Source organism: Sapajus apella, unplaced genomic scaffold (genome assembly GCF_009761245.1).
Source record: "Sapajus apella isolate SASKATOON/1434 unplaced genomic scaffold, GSC_monkey_1.0 scaffold13, whole genome shotgun sequence".
NCBI classification, from domain to species: Eukaryota; Metazoa; Chordata; class Mammalia; order Primates; family Cebidae; genus Sapajus; species Sapajus apella.
In genome coordinates this window covers 18,253,335-18,273,594 of record NW_022436953.1, presented here as the reverse complement: position 1 = coordinate 18,273,594, position 20,260 = coordinate 18,253,335, and the positions used below count along the sequence as shown (strand labels likewise).

Here is a 20,260-nt window from a genome sequence, read left to right as displayed (position 1 = left end):
GTGTCTCGTTTTTCATGAACACTCCCAGTCAGCCTCAAAACTAAGCCAGTGCAAAAAAAAAAAAAAAAAAAAAAAAAAAAAAACCACACACACAAGCAAGGATTTTAGCATGCTTACTAAACAATCATTTTTTAAACAATAATTTTTGAAAATATGAAGACATATACATAAAGCTTTTAATATCTGTTAGTCATATTTTCAGCTTTTGTCTGGTACTGCTTTAAACAAAATGATGCAATATTAAAGTAGAGTTCTAGCATGTCCCCTGAGCAAGGATGACATGCAAATTAGTAAAGTGTTCCATATTTCATTTTTATTTATCTATGTACTTATTTTTTGAGATAGGTCTCGATCTGTTGCCCAGGCTGGAGGGTAGCAGTGCAATCTCAGCTCACTACAACCTCTGCCTCCTGGGTTCAAGTAATTCTCATGCCTCAGCCTCCCAAGTAACTGGGATTACAGGCGTGCACCAACACACCCAGCTACTTTTTGTATTTTTAGGAGACTGGGTTTTACCATGTTGGCCAGGCTGGTCTCCAACTCCTGATCTCAGGTGATCCTCCTGCCTCATCCTCCCAAAGTACTGGATTACAGGCATGAGCTACCACACCCGACTGTGTTCCATATTAAAAAAAAAAAAAAAAAAAGACAAAAAGTTCAGTTCTATAATTTTAAAAACTGAAACCTATGATACACTGAAATTTAGAATTTTCATGCTCAAAGATGTCTTCATACATATTTCCTATTTAGTAATAAACTAAATCACAGAAATATTCTATAATCTGTTTAGCTCACAGTCAATGGAAAGAAATTTCAGTGCTTTTTCTATTTTGTAGAAAATTTATCTAAACTTTTTATTCTGGTATATGTGTATTAAATTTAATTTTATTTGAACAATATTAAATAAAAACTAGTGTGCTTTGAATTACTGTTCCAATACCAGAATTAAAAGTCAGCATGGAATACTATGTCCAGATTTAATATCAACCCAGCAAGACAGTTTTAACCTCAGTATGACCTTGATCCTTAAAAGCTAACCACAAACAAAAGACCAGAATCTACTAAGACTCAGACAGATACAGAAGAGCTATAAAACTCAAAAGAATTTCTCTAGCACCTAGCAGCTCCAAAAAGGCAGACTTCAGATGGTGGATATGTTCATACTGTTTCTCAGATTATCTGATGATACAGATGAGGATTTTTCTATGAAAAAATTTTAGTCTATAGCAACATTAAGACATTATTACCAGCGGTACCTTAGTTATACAAATGTAAGATTTCCAGATCTAGACAGCCAATGCTGTCATCAGGCTGGCACTTGCTGAAAGAAATGCCACTGTTGATAAAATTGCAATGTTCACAACTTAGCTACACATTTTTAAAACAAGGCAAACAGCTTTCTACTTCTACTAAGCTATTTTCTTCACTGACATTCCTGCAAATGTGTACTCCTTTGTGCTGTTTTGGTGGCCCTCTTTTGCTGATATCACCACACACAAGAAGACAAGATGTGTTCTTTCTTTTCTGCTTTTGCCATATTGTCTCTTCCTCTGACTGAACATGTCAAGCATTTATGGTTTGTGCTGTTCATTTTGTAATTAATCATATGCAATTTTAACTATTATCTTTCTACACATATTCTCTCTTCTTTCTACATATTCTATTTCTACACACACACATACACACACAGGTATTAACTTACCAATGAAATTCTAAGCTTCTCAAAGGCAAAGATAATTTTTCTTATATAACTTACCCTATTAAAATGGCACTCAAGACATCTGCTGAATTTAATTTGCTGAAGAATAATAGAATCTCACGGCTGAAGGGCATTTAAAAGTCACCTAGGCCAATCAACCATCTGATGTTTGAATCACTAGGCAGCCTACATAGCAAGCTGTCTTATAATAAAATCTAAGCTTGTGGTACATGAGTATGTAGTACAAACTGGCTATATCTAAAACATGATATAAGTCCAATCAAAATAATAATTGTTCTTATGACGTAAGTATAAAGACTCTACTTCCAAAATATTTAAAAAGAAACATAGAGGCCGGGCGTGGTGGCTCATGCCTATAATCCTAGCACTTTGGGAGGCCGAGGCGGGTGGATCACGAGGTCAAGAGATCGAGACCATCCTGGTCAACATGGTGAAACCCCGTCTCTACTAAAAATACAAAAAATTAGCTGGGCATGGTGGCGCGTGCCTGTAATCCCAGCTGCTCAGGAGGTTGAGGCAGGATAATTGCCTGAACCCAGGAGGCGGAGGTTGTGGTGAGCCAAGATTGCGCCATTGCACTCCAGCCTGGGTAACAAGAGTGAAACTCCGTCTTAAAAAAAAAAAAGAAACATAGAATAAAATGTCCATAGTAAGTATATCAAGTAACTAGGTAAAATTAATATATTTGGTAAAAGAAGTACAAGTGTCATAGGACTTGGGGAATTACTTTTTGTTTAGTAAATTAATAAGCCATCAATATGACAGCATTCATTTGAAATTAACTATAAAAATATTTCATAAAATTAATATATACAAGATCATGTTATACATCATTATTTGCCTAAAATTTGACTCTTCCAGTGAACTCACAACATGATGGTTGAGACTTAACTACGGAGCTAAAAACAATATGATTGAGTTAAAAACCATATTTGACTACAATATGATAAAAACCATATTTGACTAAAACCATATTTGTCACTAGACAAATCTTGCCACCATAAACAGCTGTTAAACTGGACAAAATATATTAAGCAACTATTTTTAGACAGACAACAGGCATCAAGGACTGCAACCCCTGAGAAAACAGAAACAAAGCAAGCCCCATGATCACTTGTTTTTGTCTGGAGGTGCTTTCTTAACTGTGGGACAGAGAGGAGAACCTCAAATCACAGTGATCTCACGGAACAGAGATCAGAATCTGGGGAAGTAGTGGCAGCTGGAAATTGAAGAAAATACACAGAGAAAGAAATGTCTATGAAGGCCCCAGAGTGTCTACAAAATTAACTAAAGAAGCACTACCAAAGCTCTTACAAGGGTGGGGGATGTTTTGATTTCAGCCATCCAGAATGAAGAAACTTTGTTGAATACACAGGACATTTGATAGACATTACAGAAAAGTCATGCTCTAGGAGCAGAGCTAATCTAGACCTGGAAAAAGTCTACATTAGAGCCATCCTAATATTAAATCTATACAAAAACAACCAGAACAAGCAAGTGAGTTTAGCAAAATTGAAAAACACAAGATCAATATATAAACATTAACTCCATTTCTATATACTACCAATGAATTATCAGAAATTGAAATTTCAGAATATCAGGTACTTAGAGATTTCGTGAACAAAAGATGTAAAGATCTGATATTAAAAACTACAAAAATATGGCATTAAGAAATTGAAAGACCTAAATAAATGAAGAGAGATATCTTGTTTCATGGTTCAGAAGACTCAATATTGTTTAGATGTCAATTCTTCCAAAATTGATCTATAGCTTCAAAACAATCTCAATCAAACTGCCAGTAGATTATGTGTGAGTGTGTGTGTGTGTATAGAAACTGATAAGCTGATTCAAAAATTCATATGGAAATGCAAAGGACCAAGAATAGCAAAAGCAACTTTGAAAAAGAACAAGTTGGAGGGCTAACACTCCCTAATTTCAAGACTTACAAAGCTGCAATAATCAAAACAGTGTGGTACTGGTATAAAAATACATAGATCAATGGAACAGAATTAAAAGTCTAGAAATAAAAGTAGGTAGATATGGACAACTGTTTTTTTGACACAAGTTCAAAGTGAACCAGAGAAAGGATAACCTTTTAAAAAATGGTTACAAAACAATATCCATATACAAAAAATGAGCTTGAATCCATATCTGAAATCATATTAAAAAATTAACTCAAACTGGAGAGAGGGGCATAAAGACACTTTATGATTAATAAACATGTTCACTATTTTCATCATAGCTCTGATTTTATAGTTAAATGCATGTTAATTTTTCAAATCATATATTTTAAATATGTACAGTATTTCTGTATGCCAATTATACTTCTAGAAAGCTGTTTTTAAAAAATAAATAGGGTCTCCAAACTGGATTGCAGTAATGTATTTTGGGTGGTGGAACATCATGGCTGAGCTTATTCTTGGGTAATTTAGGAAAAGTTACTTGCTGTATATCTAAGTTTGATATTATTTCAAAATAGAAGAAAAGTCATAAGGGGCTATTATAAACGACTTTATATCAGTATGTTTGAAATTTTAGATGAAATGACAAATTTCTAGGGAAAAAATTATCTACATTGATATAAGCAATAAAAAATAGCATATCCAGGTCAGGCTCGGTGGCTCACACCTGTAATCCCAGCACTTTGGGAGGCCGAGGCGGGCAGATCACGAGGTCAGGAGACTGAGACCATCCTGGCCAGCAGGGTGAAACTCCGTCTCTACTAAAAATACAAAAATTAGCTGGGTGTGGTGGCACATGCCTGTAATCTTAGCTCAGGAGGCTGAGGTAAGAGAGTCACTTGAACCAGGGAGTTAGAGGCTGCAGTGAGCCAAGATGGCGCCACTGTACTCCAGCCTGTTGACAGAGTGAGACTGTCTCAAAAAAAAAAAAAAAAAAAAATAGCATATCCAATAGCTAGTAAAAAAAAAAAAAAATCCAACCCACAGTTTAAAACCTTCCTAACAAAGAAAACACAAGAACAGACATCTATCTGTAAATTCTACCAAACATCAGAAAAAAATGCCAATCTGATAGAAATTCTTCCTGAGAATAGAAAAAATGAAAACACCACCCAACCTATTGTAGGAGGTCAGCTTAACTTTGGTATCAAAACCAGTCCAGAACATTAAGAGAAAAGAAAAATACAGGGTAATCTCACTCAAATACAGATACAAAAATCCTCAACTAAATATTAGCAAAACAAATGAACAACTGATATAAAGGATAACACATTACAACTAAGTTGGGTTTATTCCAGAAATGTAAAGTTAGTTTAATATGTGAATAATAAGAAAAATCAATAGATGCAGAAAAATATTTGATAAACTTTAATGCCTGCTCATTATTTTAAAAAACTAGAATTCAGTAAATTAGGAATAAAAGACAACTTCTTTACTTTGATAAGAAAGCTATTAAAAACCTATAGAAAAACACTTTATAAGAAATAAGGTAGGAAAGACTTTTTTTCCAGATATCAGTCTAACACTACAGCAATTAATACAGTCTGGTGTACGTACAAGTATAAACAAACCAATCAATGTAAAAAAACAGAGTTTTTCTTTAAAACAATAGCCTAAGTGGTGCTTGATGTGTGATAAAAGAGCAAACACAAGAGTACTGGGAAAGTGCTAAAGCAACTGGACATCCATGCCGGAAGAAAAGATGGACTGCGGAGGGAACATGAAAGGCAAGGCAGTAACAGCTTCTAGAACATAGGAAAATATCTTCATGCTTTTAGAGTCAGAAAAGTTTTCTTAAACAGGACACTAAAAGGACCATTCGCAAAGGAGAAGATCTGAAAAGCTGGACTAAATTCAAACTAAGAACTTCTGTTTTTCAAAAGACGAGAGGAAAAAGGCAAACCACAAAGTAAGAGAAAATATCTGCAACACACAGAGCCAAAAGAAGAGGAATATATCCACAGTATATAAAGAACCTATGCATCCTCGAACGGAAGGTGCTTAATAAAAAACAAAAACTCATACAAATTTATAAGAAAAAGGCAACTCAATAGGGAAAGAAAATAACACAAATATGGGTAAGAGACCTGACCAGACAATACATAAAAGAAGACGGCTAAGAAGCCAAAAAACATAAGGTGCTCAATCTCATCAGTAATCAAATTAAAACTACAAGGGAATACCACTACACACTCTCCAGAACAGCCACAATTAAAAACACTAATAATAGCTAAGGATGTGGAGCAAGTGGAACGCTTATGCACTGCTAGTGGAAATGCAAAGTTTTCCAAGTAGAATCACTTTGGACAACTGTTTGACAATTTCCAGTACAGTTAAAAGGAACACACACATGTGCATGCACGTGTGAATGCACACACACACACTAATATATGACCTATATTCTATCTTGGTATATACCCAAGAGAAATTACACTTTGGTAGAAATATGTCTACCAAAACGTAGGTAAAAATATACACAGTACTTTATTCATAAAACCCAAACTGGGAGAGTATGTGAGTGTGTGTGTAGTACAGTCACACAGTGGCATACTACACAGCAATAAAAAAGTCTGAAATACTCATACATGTAACAACATGGATGAATCTCAAAAACATAATAAGTGGAAGAATTTAGACACAAAAGGACACATAGTGTTCAATTCTATTTATACTAAAGTCAAAAACAGGTAAAACTATGCCTTAGTTTTAAAACCATCTCCATAGCGTTGTAAGTTAGAATAGTAGTTATCTTTGCAAAAGGAGGACAGGGTAATGGCAGATAGGGCATAAGTGTGGTCTCTAAAAGTCTTCTATTTCTTGACTAAGGGTGATAGCTAGCTATACAAATATTTGTTTTGTGAAAATTTTGTTCTGTTTTCTTTACTTGTATAACATTTTATAACACAAAGTTTAAATTCAAACAGCCCTGTAAGAATTTTTATACCCAGCTATACACTAGTCCAATTATAGCATATACCCTATTGGTTTACATCACAATTTGAAACTTAATTCAACTCTTAAGCTTACTCCATGATAAGTCTCAGGAGCCAAACCACATACAGTCCAAGAGGAGCCAGTCCCATTAGATACAACATTAGCTACATCCATTTGGGAAGACCTTGGTAACATCTGATCTCAGGACTAAGGGGTGGTGGTGTTTAAAATAAAAGATTAGCATGAGATTCCTCTTTTCTTTCTACTTTTCTTGCCTCATGGGAGAGACAGAAAAACTATTCCCATTACAGGGGCAGTTAGGCTTTCCCAGATGCTTGGTCCACATCTAGCCTGGGAAGCTATGGTCCTAGGGTCCTTAGCTCAGTGGAGAGCAGATGAGCACACTGAAGCTGTGTGTCCTCAGAGATACCAGCAATAGCGGCAGAGACTTAATCCTTAGGTGTGGATAAGAAGGCAGCAGCAGAAAGCAGGAAGATGTTTTGCCTTTCCGGGCTTATCTGCAGTCATCTTTTCTGAGAATGCGTCTGCGGCCTCTCTTTTTTTATTCAAACTCTATATATGTCATTCTATATGCCATACACTACACCAGAAATACACTGAGGACCAAAAGAGACATGGTTTCAACCCCATGGCTTAAACGATCAACACTCAAACATAAAACACAATTGTAAATAGTGAAAAAAGCTATTTAGGAATAACAGAGTGTTATGATAGAGAACAAAGGGAAGAACCCTGTTACATGCTTTGATGTTTGACTCTAAGCCAGACTCATTTTCTTATTCCCCTGCGCTAGCTTTCAGCTAGCTATCTGAAATAACAGTTAAAAACAGTTTTTGTCTAGGTAGGACAAAATGACTTAAGACTGCAAACTGAGTTACTTTATCCAACATTAGTTGGTCTTGACAGGTCAATTAAAAACAGTGTTTCTAGTTGTTACAATGACAGGGTGGGGTGGTGACACCAGCTGTCTTCAATGGGTGGAGACCAGGGATGCCAGATGTCCTGTAACACAGAGAATCGTGGAACACAATGAAGAATTGTCCTGTGTACTGCCGGACTTTAGGATGTCTGCCAGATACTCATGCAGGTGAAAAGACTGTTTGTAACTACCTCAGGCTAGAACTTAAGTCCATTTTACATTTATACACAAAGTATTTTTCACCCAGTTTTATATACACTGAATTTTCCAGTCCAGTCATTAATATAACACATTTCTATCAATTTGCATTTGTACTTGTGGCATTCACAGTGATTCATGTATAAGTATAAACATTTGACTACTTGATTAAGACTTTTAGTGTGCCGGCTGGGCGCAGTGGCTCATGCCTGAAATCCTAGCACTCTGGGAGGCCGAGGTGGGCAGACCACCTGAAGTCAGGAGTTTAAGACCAACCTGGCCAACACAGTGAAACCCTGTCTCTACTAAAAATACAAAAATTAGCCGGGCATGGTGGCACATGCCTGTAGTCCCAGCCACTTGGGAGGCTGCAGCAGAAGAACCACTTGAACCAGGGAGGGGGACATTATACAGTGAGCCAAGATCGCCACTGCACTTCAGCCAAAAGACTTTCGGTGTGCTAATACCTGTGTGTTTACGTATGAATGCACCTACTTTATTATAAATTATTTTTATTTCTTCTTTATATTCCATTTACTGTATCATATTGATTTTTCTAAATTTTTTTTTTTTTTTACACTTCAGAAGTTTATTAGCGAATGGTTTTGGGCCAGTTGGTGTTTACATGCTTGATCCCTACAGCCTTGGTGTACTAGCTGCAAGGGCTGGGATAGAACCTCACTGTCTGCTGGTCATTGGTGATGCTACCCTATGAAGATGATGGGCCTCTTGGATCCAAGGTACCAGGGCTCTGAGCCCACACTATCAGACAGACTCCACTTTTGTTTCCAGTGCCTGGGGTGGGGAGATGAGAGTTTTGAGGATCTCAGTGTAGTAGGGGCCAAACACCTCCTGATTGTGATGTGTCAAGTTGATAAACTTTTGGCCCAGTTCTGCCAGTTCTGCTTCAATAAGAGTAAGGCCTCCAGGGAGGTCTAACAGAGACCGCTCCACACCAAGAACCAAACAGCATTTGAGAAACAAATGGATCCGCTGATCAATGACACTGCGGACACAGTTCTCCTTCTTGGCAATGTTCTGTAGCTGTCCCATCAGAGATGTTGCATTGTCACTGCTTAGAGCAGCAAGGCCCATATTCTTGAGGCTTTGATGGATTTCCTGAGACACCTGTTCACTCACAGACAGTATAGCTTCCTCAGGCCTGGACTGAGGAAAAGTAGATTCAAGTATCATTGAATTTACTTCTGGATAGTAAAAAAGGCATTATAAAATATTGGTCATAGGTCACAGAAGGTTGAGAATATTGGTCAAAGTTCTCCATTAGACAGTAAGTTCCTTAAGGACACAGGTTAGGTCTTACATTTATCTATCTTTCCCTTGGTACCTGCTATAGCAGTTTTAACAAATAAAAAATATTTTTTTTTTATTTTAGAAAAATCATACCATTAGCAAAATTATTTGAGCTCTCATTTTCTGGGACAACAAATACTATTCAATAAACACAGGAAGCTCTTCTCTTCACGGCCTGAAAAAAATTATAGTTTCTCTATGACTTATTCCATCATTACAATGAGATGATTTAACAAACTGAACTTTCTTTAAGGTAAGTAAATAAGGTTACAAATTACCTAACAGGGCATAGAGAGCTTTTTAAAATTCTAAAATCCTTAAGGATAGAAAGGATACGTTTAAGTATTTTTGTCACCCTGGTCCCCTTCCAGCATCTTCTACTTAATGAACTATACCATCATGTAACCAATTTTAAAACCCCAAAATCTAGCTCATGGTTAACAACTTCCTCACTATCCTATACAATCAACCAAAAATCAAGTCTTGCCAATTTTACTTCCTAACCATGGGAAAATTTTCTAATAGGAAAACTCTGTCTCTACCACTGACACCCTGGTCCAAGTTACCATCATCTCTGCTTGTACTACTCTAAGAGCCTCATGACTTATCTATGAGACCTCCAAATTCATTCTCCTCCAATTAATCCTCCTAATCACACTTTGAAGTTGCTACCATTATTGTCATTTTGGAGATGAAAAAAACTGAAATAAAGAGACTAAGAAAATTTCAAATTTACACAGCTAGATAAGGGCAGAGCTAGAAATTACTACAAAATAAAGGTGAAAATAAGAGACTACCAGGTTTGTTAATAACAGACTACCAGGTATTAATACCTAAAACAAAATAAAGGCGAAAATAACAGACTACCAGGTTTGTTTACTCTAGTGCTCTTTATACTTTTCACCACGTGGTACCCACATCCTAAATTATATTACCCCAGGACTACTGTTCTGAATATTAATCACTCTTCTTATTATGGTTTGGTAAATGGAGTCAGAGACATAGGAGACTTAATTACATAAGTACTTACAGATACTTTAGTATACTTTGGAAGTCTCTGACATCCTCTTATTGCCCTATGCCTCTTTAATCTTAGTCTTCTGGTTGAAGGTTATTAGCTGCTATTATTTGCTAATAATGATAATTCCAAGAATATTTCAACATCTATTTTTGAAAAGGCTTGAAATAAATCAGCAATTTTTCTTCTCATTACGTTGCTTGGTTTAAGCAAGATACTAAGCTATATATAAATGTTAACAGAATAAATGAAGCTATTATGAATGATAAAAAGGTTGGCCTCACTACTGGGGCAATATGTAATAAGGATAATCAACACAAAAATATAAGGGAACCAAATGCTGGCTTGTCTATGACTAAGAAGAGATAACACTAAACAGAGAAAACAGAAAGTCCACAAATAATTCACAATTGGTGACATAATGATGCAGGTCAACTGACTTAGAAAACTGCAATTCCTGCATTATAAACAGCATAAGCACTGTGAGAGTTGCTAGGAGACCATCTCATTTATCTAGCCTTCCTCAGAGGAGTGAAAGAAGGAACAGTATGAAACTTAAGATGGGCCCCAGTGAATTCTGCCTTACTTCCAGAGAAATAGCTTGCCCTCTGTCATCTTTTTACATGGTCCAAAAGCACAAAAACATGATGAGTTTTAAAGTACTAAACCTGGCACATTTATTTCAACAGCTGACAGGTAATTTGTTTTTTAATGGCAACACTGATAAAATCTAACAGAGTATCTCTGCTTTGTTTCTCATTTACTAGGGAAAATAACCTAAATCCTAGCTATAAGTGCTTTTGCAATGGCGTTACTTGGAAGAACAATTCTGAACACTTAAAAAATCATTAGAGAAAAAGATGCAATCACAAAGGCTGAGGCAGGAGAACTGCCAGAACCCAGGAGGTGGAGGTTGCGGTGAGCCGAGATCGCGCCATTGCACTCCAGCCTGGGTAACAAGAGCGAAACTCCGTCTCAAAAAAAAAAAAATTTTATTCATAAACTCATACCAAGTGAGTAACAATATGATAAACAATTTCCAATCTTCTTAGCCCAAAGAAATGTACTGAGAATTAAAATGGCTGGTAATACCAGATAAGAGATTTGTTTTAAAATTCTGCCTTCACAGAAACTTTCCCTAAATCCTAGAAAGGAGGTCTGTATTAGATGAACTTCGTACCGTAAGGTTTTTCTTCTGTTACTTTCCCCGTAGAATCGAGTGTATCAGTAGCTTTCCCCAGTTCTCCAATGGCAATGTATCTCTAGAAGAAGGGAAACAGGGAGAAAATGGGCCATGAGGCAAAGAAAAGCTGTTATGCATGTCTTTATACAGAATTTTACTAATACTACCAGCCTAATACAAAATAAAGGCGAAAATAACAGACACAATTGTTTTTTTTTGTTTTTTTTTTTTTTGATATGTGGGAAGCAATTGTGTATACAGCTAGTGTTTGGCTTAGGACCACGATTGGTTCCGACAGACTGGTCGTAACACGATTTGGTCGTAAGTTGAGTAGGCTATATGTACAGTACTGTGAAATGATGTTATAAAAATCTTTAAGTCATATTTTATCATAATTTTCTTTCACTATTGTTATATATCATAATTTTCTTTGTTCATTTTATGCCATTTGTATCATCTCTACACCATTTTGTTTCTTATTTTTACATTCGTCAGGTTTAAGTAAAAAAACTGCATTACCAGTACAACTGGTTTAATATTTGCAAAACATACAAAATTACAAAATACAGGTGCATACAAAAATACAAAATACAGGTGTAAAAAATACCATAGGAAACATTTTCTCAATTGCAAAACATATCAAAATATATAAACATGTATGAAACATTTTATTGGCCACTGGTGCTTGGCTGCGGATTGTTGATGTCGTCATCTGAGGCAGCAGTTGGGGTTACCGGAGTTGGTTTTTTCATAAACATGGTGAGCTTTGTCTGAATTGCATGCTTCTTTTTTTCTTCATAAATTTCACGATACGGACGAAACACATTGTGCGCCATCCGTTCAATCCTTGCAAATCGTTTGATGTTTGGGTCCATTGCTTCAAAATGTGTAAGAAGTTTATTGGGAGGGGTTTGATGAAAAATATCCAAGACACAAAACACAAACTGCTGTACCGAGTCTGGGATAACAGTTGAAATGGTGCACGCGGAGATGGTAGTGCTGCCGGAAGCTGGTCCACACTGTTGTACGCCCAGCTGGGCAACGTTTGCGCTGCCAGACGCGGAGCAGTCATGGCTAGCGACTGTGGTCGTAAAGTCGAATGGACGTTAAGTTGCATAGGTCGTAAGTCGATCAATTCCTGTACTGAAGAACATTCGTAAACGTCTCACCCAAGCCAATATGAGAAAGAAAAACTTGATTTTATTGATAACTATGGTTTAATAATTATGAGAATTATTATTGTAAACAAATTTCTCAAACCACCTTTATACTGAGAAGTTTGTTTAAGAAAAATTTTCAAGTCTATCCATGAATAGACAGTATGGTACAATATCCCTGACCCTGTGGCCATCATAAGATTCAATAATTTTCCCACACATACAATTAAAATTAATTTTGAATAAGGCAACTTAGTACTTCTTACATGAAATTCCAAGACAAATCTTAGTAACTAGGCCATGCATTTAAACAAAAGCTAAATCTGTAGAAAAAGAGCAAAACTAGTATAGCAGTTAGTACACTTAACTATTACTGTACATGTGTTTTTTTGTTTTGTTTTGTTTTTTGCTTTTTTTGAGACAGAGTCTACTCTGTTGCCGAGGCTAGAGTGCAGTGGTGCAATCTCAGCTCACTGCAACCTCCAACTCCCGGGTTCAAGCAATTCTCCTGCCTCAGCGTTTGGAGTAGCTGGGATTACAGGCGCCCACCACCACCACGTCCGGCTAATTTTTTGTATTTTTAGTAGAGCCAGGGTTTCACCATGTTGGCCAGCCTGGTCTCAAACTTCTGACCTCAGGTGATCTACCCGCCTCAGCCTCCCAAAGTGCTGGGATTACAGGCGTGAGTCACCATACCCGGCCATGTATTTTCTTAATAAAGATAAATTACTATTTAAGATCTCAGGAACAAGAATCATTTCTATGAATTGATCTTTATTCACAACTGAAGAATAAGATCATTCTTAGTTAAGTGAGGACTGTCTTATTTCTCATCTTAGGACACACTTGTAGTACATATTCTTTTCACTACTCTCTTTTGGTCAAATGCAAATTTTATTTGGGGCATCACATGAAGTAGTGAAAAAAAGTGTAAGAACTCTCTTTCCCACTGAATATAATCTGTATTTATGTGAGAGCTTTTATAAAAGAAAGCTCAAAGTACTCTGCAGAAATATAAGCTTATTGATGACAAACTTATTATGCTAGTGAAGGGACCCAAGACAAAAATGAGAAAAATATTAAAAGTTCAAAATCTCAAAAATATGCAGACATTTTATGACAGCTGAAGGGCCTTTGGTGAAATCACCTTAATATTATATAGCTCAGATTTTTGTTAAGATAAATAAAATAGAGGAGGAAATATTCCACTGGCATTTGAATTAATTCTTTAAAAGTTTCATAGGTATCATCAAAAATTAGTTTTTTGTAACTAAACATAGTCTCATCACACGAGACACCCACTCCTGCCTCTCTATTTTGAGACAATCCACCTTGATGAAGCATACCACAGGGAGAAGTACAACAATGGTAACAGCACAGCCTCAGAGTCAACTGGCTGGGTTTGAATTCTGATTCCACCACAACTGATGAAGCAGATCAAGTTAGTCTTTCCTGCTGGGGCTTAATTTCCTATCTTAAAATGTGGAAAATAACAATGCCTCATAAGAAGCAAACGTTTACAGCAACAATATCTAGCCCTGGTAAATAACAATATTACCATCATTTTTATTTTCTAAGAAAGAAGATGTAGGATGATTCACACAGTAACAGTAGTTAGAGTGACTCATCTGGTTACAATGAGCTCCCATAAGGAAAGCAAAGCATCAAAATGCTTTATGATTTTTTTACCTTTAGAGTCTGTTTAGTTGCATAAGAAAACCACAGTGCAATCTTGCACATTGCGCCTTGAATGTAGTATCTGCACTATCTTGCTCTTCCTCAGCAAGTCTGAACTAGGAACCTTAACATGTTTCCCAAGTATGCAATGCCCATTCTAGTCTCTGGACTCTTGGTGTCCTGTGCACTTGGGCACATACCACTTCCCTGGCCTTGAACTCCCTCTCTTCTCTAAGGATCAAACCTTACTCATCTTTCAAAGCCACCCCTTAATTCATCCCAACTTCCAATTACCCACCTTCACAGCATGACTAAGAGTAGGTGCTTGATACAAATTCCATGCATAAAAAGAAGGAAGGCCTATATCAAATCCACAAATTCAATCATGCTTCTTAAGTACTATGAATCTCCAAAGTATTCTCCTAAGTGCTAGGGAAGGATACAATACATAGATAGAGTCCTCTCCCTCTAAGAGGTTACGGTGTAACAGGAAGACTTCAGTAAAGACAACTACTGCAGAGGGGACTGGGTATTACGGCAACAACAGACACGTCTGGTTTATCTCACTGAGCTCTCATATCACACTGCTTAGCACAAGATGACCTATAGAGATACTCACTGTTTTCCAAGTATGTTTTATTGATTCTTATTTTCTCGAAGTATGAACTCTTAGCTAGAATTTCCCATTGCTGTTCTATTGTATTCTCTACTAGAAAGAAACAGTGGCATCTTAATAAAAAGTAGCTGACAGAATTATACACACGCTAGAGAAGTGCCTATATGTGCAATTCTTCACATTTCACCATAGTTTTGTTCATCGAGATTTTATCTGCTAAGTCTCAACCCATTCCAGGGTCTGCAATTGTGCTGGATTCTTTTTAGGAAAGACAATATCGAAATCAACATTCTCAAATCAAATCAAGATGTTCTCAAACATTCTGTTTTCAGAACCCCTACATACACTTAAAACTTATTGAGAAATCCTGGCACACGTTTTTTAAAAACAGGTTATATCTGCCTAGATTTACCGTATTAGAAATTAAAGCTGAAAAATGTTTAAAACTTCCACTAGCCATCAGAGCAATGAGGTCATTGCACATCTAGTAACCTCTGAAAAACTCTACTGTGTATTTGTGGGATTGCCAGTTAAAAAAGGAAAACTATGAAAATAGTTTCAATTTCAACAGACTCCCTGAAAGAACCTCAGGAGTCCTTAGACCACACCCTGTGAACTGATTATTGAAATCATAGCTGTTTCCTAGCTTTCCCTTGTCCTGGCATCTAATAATAATTATCCTTCAATTTTATTTAATTATCCACAAACCACTTAGAAAAATTCAACCACACAGTTAGCCTCCAGCTGAAACAAAGTCTCACCACCAAAAACATACTGAGATAGAAGAGAAAAGACATGGAGATGTATACATTCAACCCTAACATTTTATCTTATGGGGTCTAAAATAATTCTTTTCACTGGCTTAAATTCTACACTGAGTCTGTGCTTCAGAGTTGTTAATTCTCCAAGATGTATATCTGGGAATTGTGAGTTCAACTACTGTATTCATTACAATGTAATTCCACTGCAACCAAGGAGAGGTCCTGAAGAACATCCCACTGATCTGTGTACTCTCTGGGACTCATGGTTTCTCACTGATATTATTCTACTCTCTACTTTACTTATCTTCAAGCTCCCTGAACCCCACAGCAGATATTAGCTAGACATCTCTGGCAACAAATCAGCTTCTGTACTGTTTAGGAGAAAGAAAAATGTTTCTATTACAGAAAGTATACACAATCATTTCCTTGGATCTCAACTGAGGTGTGAGTTTGAAAGCCTGTGATTTAAAACTTCACAAACAAAAGAGGGATATTACTGAGGATGTGAAAGAATACTTTTAAAAAAAACTATCAAACAAAAAACATGTGGCTTTGAATGCATTAATTAAGAAGGAATAGTTCTGGCCAGGTGCGGTGGCTCATGTCTGTAATCCCGGCACTTTGGCAGGCCGAGGCAGGCGGATCATGAGGTCAGGAGTTCAAGACCAGACTGGCCAAAATGGTGAAACCCCTGTCTCTACTAAAAAACACAAAAATTAGCTAGACATGGTGGCTTGTGCCTGTAATCCCAGGTACGTGGAAGACTGAGGTAGGAGAATTGCTTGAACCAGGACCCGGAAGGCAGAGGTTGCAGTGAGCCGAGATCACACCACTGCATTCCAGCCTTGGCTACAGAGCGAAACTCTATCTCAAAAAAAAAAAAAAAAAAAGAGAGAAGAAACAGTTCTTTATAGTTCCTAAGTATAAGCCCTCCAAATTTTCAATACAGTATTTATGAAATATATGAATATTAATAGAGTATACAGAAAAGGTACAAACTGGATTAGCCTCTGGAGAAAACTGACTAGAAATGCTGAAATCTTAAACAGTTGGCTAAGTTTCACAGGAGCATTCTTCAAGTCATGCTTTTGAGTTCTCATAACTGGTTAACCTAAAATGTTACTGTGTTCTTGGGGAAAGTTACTGTCCTTTGACCACACCAAGGGGATACTTTATTCACTCCAATGATAACACTTGTTTAATTATTGGAGGGAGATACAAAGTTGCCTTCTAAGGAAATGCTGGCTTTGCCTGAAGGTGCCACTATGGTTTACCTGCACAGAAATATGGAGGTATCTTTATATTTGGACATGCTAGTTAGATTCTTCGGGTTTTCATAACCTTTCCATCTGGCTTCTAAAGCATTTATAAAGTAACCAACTTTGATCAACAATATAGAAAACTAATAAAGATAGCACTCCAAGCCAGGTGCGGTGGCTCATGACTGAGGCAGGCAGATCACCCGAGGTCAGGAGTTCAAGACCAGCCTTACCAACATGGAGAAACCCCCGACTCTACTAAAAATACAAATTTATTCAGGCGTGGTGGCGCATGCCTGTAATTCCAGCTACTTGGGAGGCTGAGCCAGGTGAATTGCTTGAACCCTGGAAGCAGAGGTTGTGGTGAGCCCAGATCGCGCCATCATACTCCACCCTGGGCAATAAGAGCGAAACTCCATCTCAAAAAAAAAAAAAAGATAGCACTCCAAAACCTCAAAACCTCATCAAAATCTGTTCCTTCAAAGCACAACATCTGCTATCCAGCTTTTGCTGAATGACTGCCTCAAAGAAAGTGTAATTTAGGGAAAGCAGGAACGAGACTATTGCCCTCCTCTAGGTAAGCTACATTTTATACTCTAGGTAAGCTACATTTTATACTTAGATCAACTTAGGCCAAAGGAACACATCAGCCTAACCTCTCAGAATCATTTAACCTAAGCTGTATTTTATGTAGCTCCATTTCTGCATCTGTTGTAAAGCTATTTTTGAAAATGACCATCTATCTGTCATTTAATATCCATTATTGTCAGGAACTTATTTCTGACTTTAATGTCTAAGGAAAGTTTGTCTCTCCCTTAAAGAACTGGAATGCTTTCTTTTTCTGATGAGTGCAATATTTTGCCTACATCACCAGCAATCACAGATAGCAATGAAAAAAAATTGAAGTTAACTGTATTCAAGAGTTCCAAGAGAACTTGTCTGAGTAAAATTAATTTCAGGTGTCTACAGAACATGTGGCTAGAAAGCTCCAACATCGAAAGAGAGATTTGGGGATAGATGAAATACTTGGGAATAGTAGTAACAGTACTTAATGAGCAATTTCTGTACACAAGGCACTGTACAAAAAGCTCACATGCTTTTCATACACATTATACACATAATCCTAAATGAGCAGGTAGTGGAAAACAAACAAACAAAAAAAAAAGACTTGATAAACATGATCAATGGCAGAACAAAGCTCACTCCAAGGCAGAGGAAGACAATGAGGAATACAGGATAGTGGCTCTTAACTCTTACCCTGATCTGAATGGGAGGAAATGCAAGAAATGATTTGGGTGGTCTGATTAGTGTCTAGTCTTCATAGATGGAAACAAAATAATATGATGGTCTAAAGATTTTATTTAAACCACCAGTATTGGCTGGGCACAGTGGCTCACGCCTGTAATCTCAGCACTCTGGGAGGCCGAGGGAGGCGAATCACGAGGTCAGGAGTTCAAGACCAGCCTGGCCAACATGGTGAAACCCCATCTCCACTAAAAATACAAAAAATTGGCTGGGCATGGTGACGGGCACTGTAATCTCAACTACTTGGGAGGCTGAGGCAGGAGAATCACTTGAACCCAGGAGGTAGTTGCAGTGAGCCAAGATTGTGCCACTGCACTCTAACCCAGGTGGCAGTGCAACACTCTTTCTCAAACAAAAAGGTCAGAATTTCACCTGGTAAGTGACAGTAGTTGTATGAAATAGCACTATGTTGAAAAATATTCTAAGGATGTTTCTTGATTCAGCAAGAAGAAATGTCAGGCCATGTTCAATTAGCAATATCGCCAATTAGGCCTGGCTAGGGAGAGAAGAGTGTATTATAACATGGCTGTAACAAGAACACTGAATATCTGCCATCCTAGAACTAAATATTTCTTCATGTAACTCCATCCTACACATACCAAAGTCTAATCTTTCTAGTTGCACTGTGATGCAAATAAAAATTCATCTGTCAAAAGAGGAAGTGAAGAAAAAGTGGACATTAGATCTGGGCCAAGTTAGGAGGCTGCAGCCACCATTTTTTTAATTAAATGAAATAAAAGGAAAAATACCAAGAATACATCATATACAGGGGTAGAGTTGGATAAAGTTTGGGTGTCTGTCCCCTCCAAATCTCATGTTGAAATGTAATCCCCAGTGTTGTAGGTGGGGCATAGTGGGAATTTTCTGGGTTATGAAGGCAGATCCCTCATGAATGGCTTGGTGTCCTCCCTGCAGTAATGAGTTCATGAGAGATCTGGCTGTTTAAAAAAGGCTGGCACCTCTGCCTCTCTCTCTCTCACTCCCTCTCTCACCATGTGACATGGCCACAACTGTAAGCTTCCTGAGGCCCTCACCAGAAGCAGATACCAGCACCGTATTTCTTATATAGACTACAGAACCATGAGCCAAATAAACCTCTTTTCTTTACAAATTACCCAGCCTCGACCATTCCTTTACAGCAACACAGACTAACACAAAGTTGTTTGATAAAATGTTGCCTTTTCATAAATGTATGTGTCTATAGGGTCATGACATAAAATAAGTCTCTTACTTTGTCAAAAAAATTTTGAAAGTCACTAGATAACAAGATATCTAAGATTCCTTCTAGTGCTTTTTAAAAAAACTAACAAAAATATGTATTAACAGTTTAAACTACTTTTTATTTAAAAAAAACCTTAAACATTAAACTCTTAATGATTTAGTTCTTTTAACATGTACATAAAATTAAAAGGATAAGAAATATAAGTAGCTAACAAGACAATGATGCCTATTTTTGAAATATGAAATACCTAAGAACTAGGTTTCTATAACAAAATGTGCCTGTTGTATTCTATTTATGTTACGGTCACCTGAGGATCAGCGATTTCATGGTGAGACATTCAGGTTTCGTAGCTGAACAGCAAAATGGGCTGTGACAAAATTTACACCAGAGTCAACGATGTATTTACATTTTCAGTCATAATATTTCTGAAAATACATCTGGAATTTACAAGTAAAATCTTTCAATAATATGTAATGTGCTGTGTTTGTGGTTTGGGGAGGAGGGGTGAACAAAGAATATCTCAATGAACTCAACATATTTTATCTAGGGAAAAAAACCCAAACAAATTCCTTAATGTAAACATATCTTTTTTATATTAACATAAAAGTGATTTGTTTATTGTAAAGATTTCACCAAATAATGTGAAAAAAATAAAAATCATCCATAATCCCATATTAAAGTAAACATTGTTCTTTTAGAGTTCACAAATATTAAACAACTGGCAAAAACCACTATCAGAAACAAATTCCAAGCCCTGTGTGTCAGTATTTAAGCACAATGTACAAATTCACTGAGAAACTGTCAAACTCCTTCATTCTAATGCAATTTTTACACTCTGTAATTTTTCAACACCAACATTTCGAAGTAATTTTTCAATACCAACATTTTGAAGATTACAGAGCAAGCCACATTGAAGTTTTTCATTTATCAGAGGCACTAAGATTCCTTCCAACTGAATGGCACAGATTTTTATGCCATGCCAGTTGATAAGCAAAATG

The 20,260-nt window shown here is 36.8% G+C and overlaps 1 protein-coding gene and 1 long non-coding RNA gene across 4 annotated transcripts in view; one reads left to right on the top strand and one right to left on the bottom strand.

The window, feature by feature from the left end:
* TRUB1 (TruB pseudouridine synthase family member 1) overlaps positions 1-20,260 on the bottom strand; it is a 60,037-nt gene that overhangs the window by 25,300 nt on the left and 14,477 nt on the right. For all 3 annotated transcript variants that reach the window (XM_032281750.1, XM_032281752.1, XM_032281751.1), the window contains exon 4: positions 11,263-11,344. In XM_032281750.1, the coding sequence (XP_032137641.1) occupies positions 11,263-11,344 (82 nt within the window). The remainder of the gene's footprint in view (positions 1-11,262; positions 11,345-20,260) is intronic.
* Positions 1,568-19,422, top strand: LOC116553971. Its single transcript, XR_004269985.1, has 3 exons — positions 1,568-1,580; positions 17,871-17,873; positions 18,828-19,422. It is a non-coding gene; the product is annotated as an uncharacterized LOC116553971 (long non-coding RNA).